At 59.6% G+C, this 2,319-nt stretch overlaps 1 protein-coding gene across 1 annotated transcript in view; it reads right to left on the reverse strand.

Moving 5' to 3' along the window:
- The window catches only part of CRB3 (crumbs family member 3), a gene marked incomplete at both ends in the record, with an annotated part of 2,751 nt that extends 596 nt beyond the window's left edge, over positions 1–2,155 (reverse strand). Inside the window, 2 exons of the mRNA XM_010161611.1 lie at positions 1,473–1,599; positions 2,039–2,155. Of these exons, the coding sequence (XP_010159913.1) occupies positions 1,473–1,599; positions 2,039–2,155 (244 nt within the window). The remainder of the gene's footprint in view (positions 1–1,472; positions 1,600–2,038) is intronic.
- Positions 2,156–2,319: the final 164 nt, after the last annotated feature.

Genomic DNA, 2,319 nt, shown 5'->3' on the forward strand with positions numbered 1-2,319 from the left:
CGGCAAACGGCAGCGGTGGTGAGTCTGAGCGTCGCTGCAGACCTGGCTCGATGGGGGTTGACTGCCCAAATACCCCACACCCCAACCTCCCCGCTTTGCTTGGGGTTGGTCACAGGACAGCCCTTTAGGATCTAAAGGCCAGAACATTCAGCATCCGCAGTGGAAATCTTTCCAGGGGCCTCCCTACCGCTGCCAGACTGAAGGTGTCGCTAGGAAAGAGCTCCCCAGAGGCGGAGAGCCACCCAAACCCTGTAAAGTTAATGCAGAGGAGCGTGCATCTCCGGTAACGACAGAAAATTTCCCCAAGCAGGGGGATGCTACTAAAACGCGCTCAGTGATGCCGCTGGCGGCGAGGCAGACTGTTTGGCTACGGAACTACTCCCAAAGTACCGGGATGTCCTCCTGCCATCCTCAGTGCCTGACGTTCAGGTTGATTCCCTGAGCCTGCCAAAACTCCAGTGACACGTGCGGGTTAGTTCCAGCTTTGCACGGCATGCGGATTAGTCCGGAGTACCAGCGCTGCGGGAGGCTGCAGCAGTCCACCCCACTGCCTGCTCCGTCCCTGCCACTCAGGCGGGGGGGGGGGCCCACTGCCTGCTCCGTCCCTGCCACTCAGGCCGGGGGGGAAGTGCCAGCGAGCGCAGCTATCGCCCCTACGGCGATTGTTAGTGGCCAGCACAGCCAAAGGCTGTACCCGTCCTCCTGCCCCACCGCAGGCACCGACCTCTTCGAGGGCAAGGACAGACCTGCACAACCTAACGGGGACAATGAACACGAACACAAGGAACCTGCAGGAAGTGTCCTGGGACAGAGGAGACGGGGGCTGAAGGAGCCTACGCATGCAAACCAGCGATGCCCGAGCGAGCGCGTGGCACATGCATTACAGCACCCTGGAACAGCAACAGCAGCAAACCCCACCCCGGCGTGCAGCCCTTTCCGCGCCACGTGGGTTAGTCCATTCCCAGGTTACCAGACAAATGCCCCCTCCGCAACAGCTCTACAGAGACCAAGCAAGCGCCCCCTTTAACCGCTTCCACCCGGGAAGGATCCCGGCCTCGACCAGATGATCTTTGGAGAGGGAAGGGGCTTTGTAACTGCCTCATCCAAGATAAACTGCCAGCTGAAATTCCATTCTCCAGGAAACTGAGGGGAAGATCAGTAACACCTCCTTTCGACAGTCCCCCTGCAGTAGTTTGATTAACGTCCACGAGGTTGTAAAATCCAAGGGAAGTTGCAGCAACAGCCCTGACACCCACCGGGAAGCCCGTGCAGACACTGGGCAGTACAGGCTGCAGTCACTCACGCTGGTGAGCAACATGCAACAGCCTTGCAAAGAAAAACCAGCTTCCCACTCCACTTTCTTTGGTACCAGCTGGTTTCCTAAGCGTGCTGACCAGTGCGCCTCCACCCGGGACTTGCTCACCCCCCACACCCCAGGACCCCGCCGAGGCGGGAGAGGAGAGAGTGCTTACGTTAACGTCACAGCGCTCTCCCGTGTAGCTGGCGCTGCACACGCACTCGTACTTGTTCTCCGAGTCTTGGCACGTCCCTCCGTTCTGGCAGGGGTTTGGCTCGCACTCGTTTATGTTGATCTGACAACTGGAAAGGAAAAGCGCGTTAGACCTTGGTTTCTCACATACGTTCTGGTGCCACGTAACAACACTGTGCAGCCGACAAAAGCCCCAGTTATTTATAAAGTTCCTGTTGCATCTTTTCCAGGTGCTTTCAGGCTCCAACAAGGTGCCATTTTTACCCATCCCAACCGATCCCCCATCCGTCATGTCTGCGTGACTGCAGCCAGCACGGGCGCCCGGCACAGGTACCGCGCGGACGCCGTTCACGCTGCGAAAGCCGGTGTCGGCAGACCACATCAAGCCTGCCCCTTCTAAAAACAAGCGCTGGCTTACAGCTTTGGAGCGCTTGCTGGAATGGCAAAAGGACATGGCAGAGGCCGGAGCATCGGAACCTGCTCAGCTGTCCCCCCGATGCAGGAATTGGAGCACCAGCCCTTCTGCAGGCAGCAGAAAACAGCACTCACGTCCTGCCGGTGAATCCGGGCTTGCACGTGCAGTTGGCTCCCCAGGGCTCGCTGACGCACTTGCCACCATTCAGACAGGTGAAGTTCTTCCCACACTGCGCCGGGGGGAACGGCCACCTGGGAAAAGCAAGGGACAGCCCTAAAGCGACCCGCTGTGGGGGAGCATACAGACGCGGCGGAGCCTGGGCTGGCGAGGGTCGCACGCACAGCCACCGGGCTCCTCCGCCCCCTGCGTCAAACCAGCCAGGCACTTACTCGCAGCGAGGTCCCGAATGCTGAGG

Source organism: Eurypyga helias, unplaced genomic scaffold (genome assembly GCF_000690775.1).
Source record: "Eurypyga helias isolate BGI_N326 unplaced genomic scaffold, ASM69077v1 scaffold22761, whole genome shotgun sequence".
Taxonomy (NCBI): Eukaryota; Metazoa; Chordata; class Aves; order Eurypygiformes; family Eurypygidae; genus Eurypyga; species Eurypyga helias.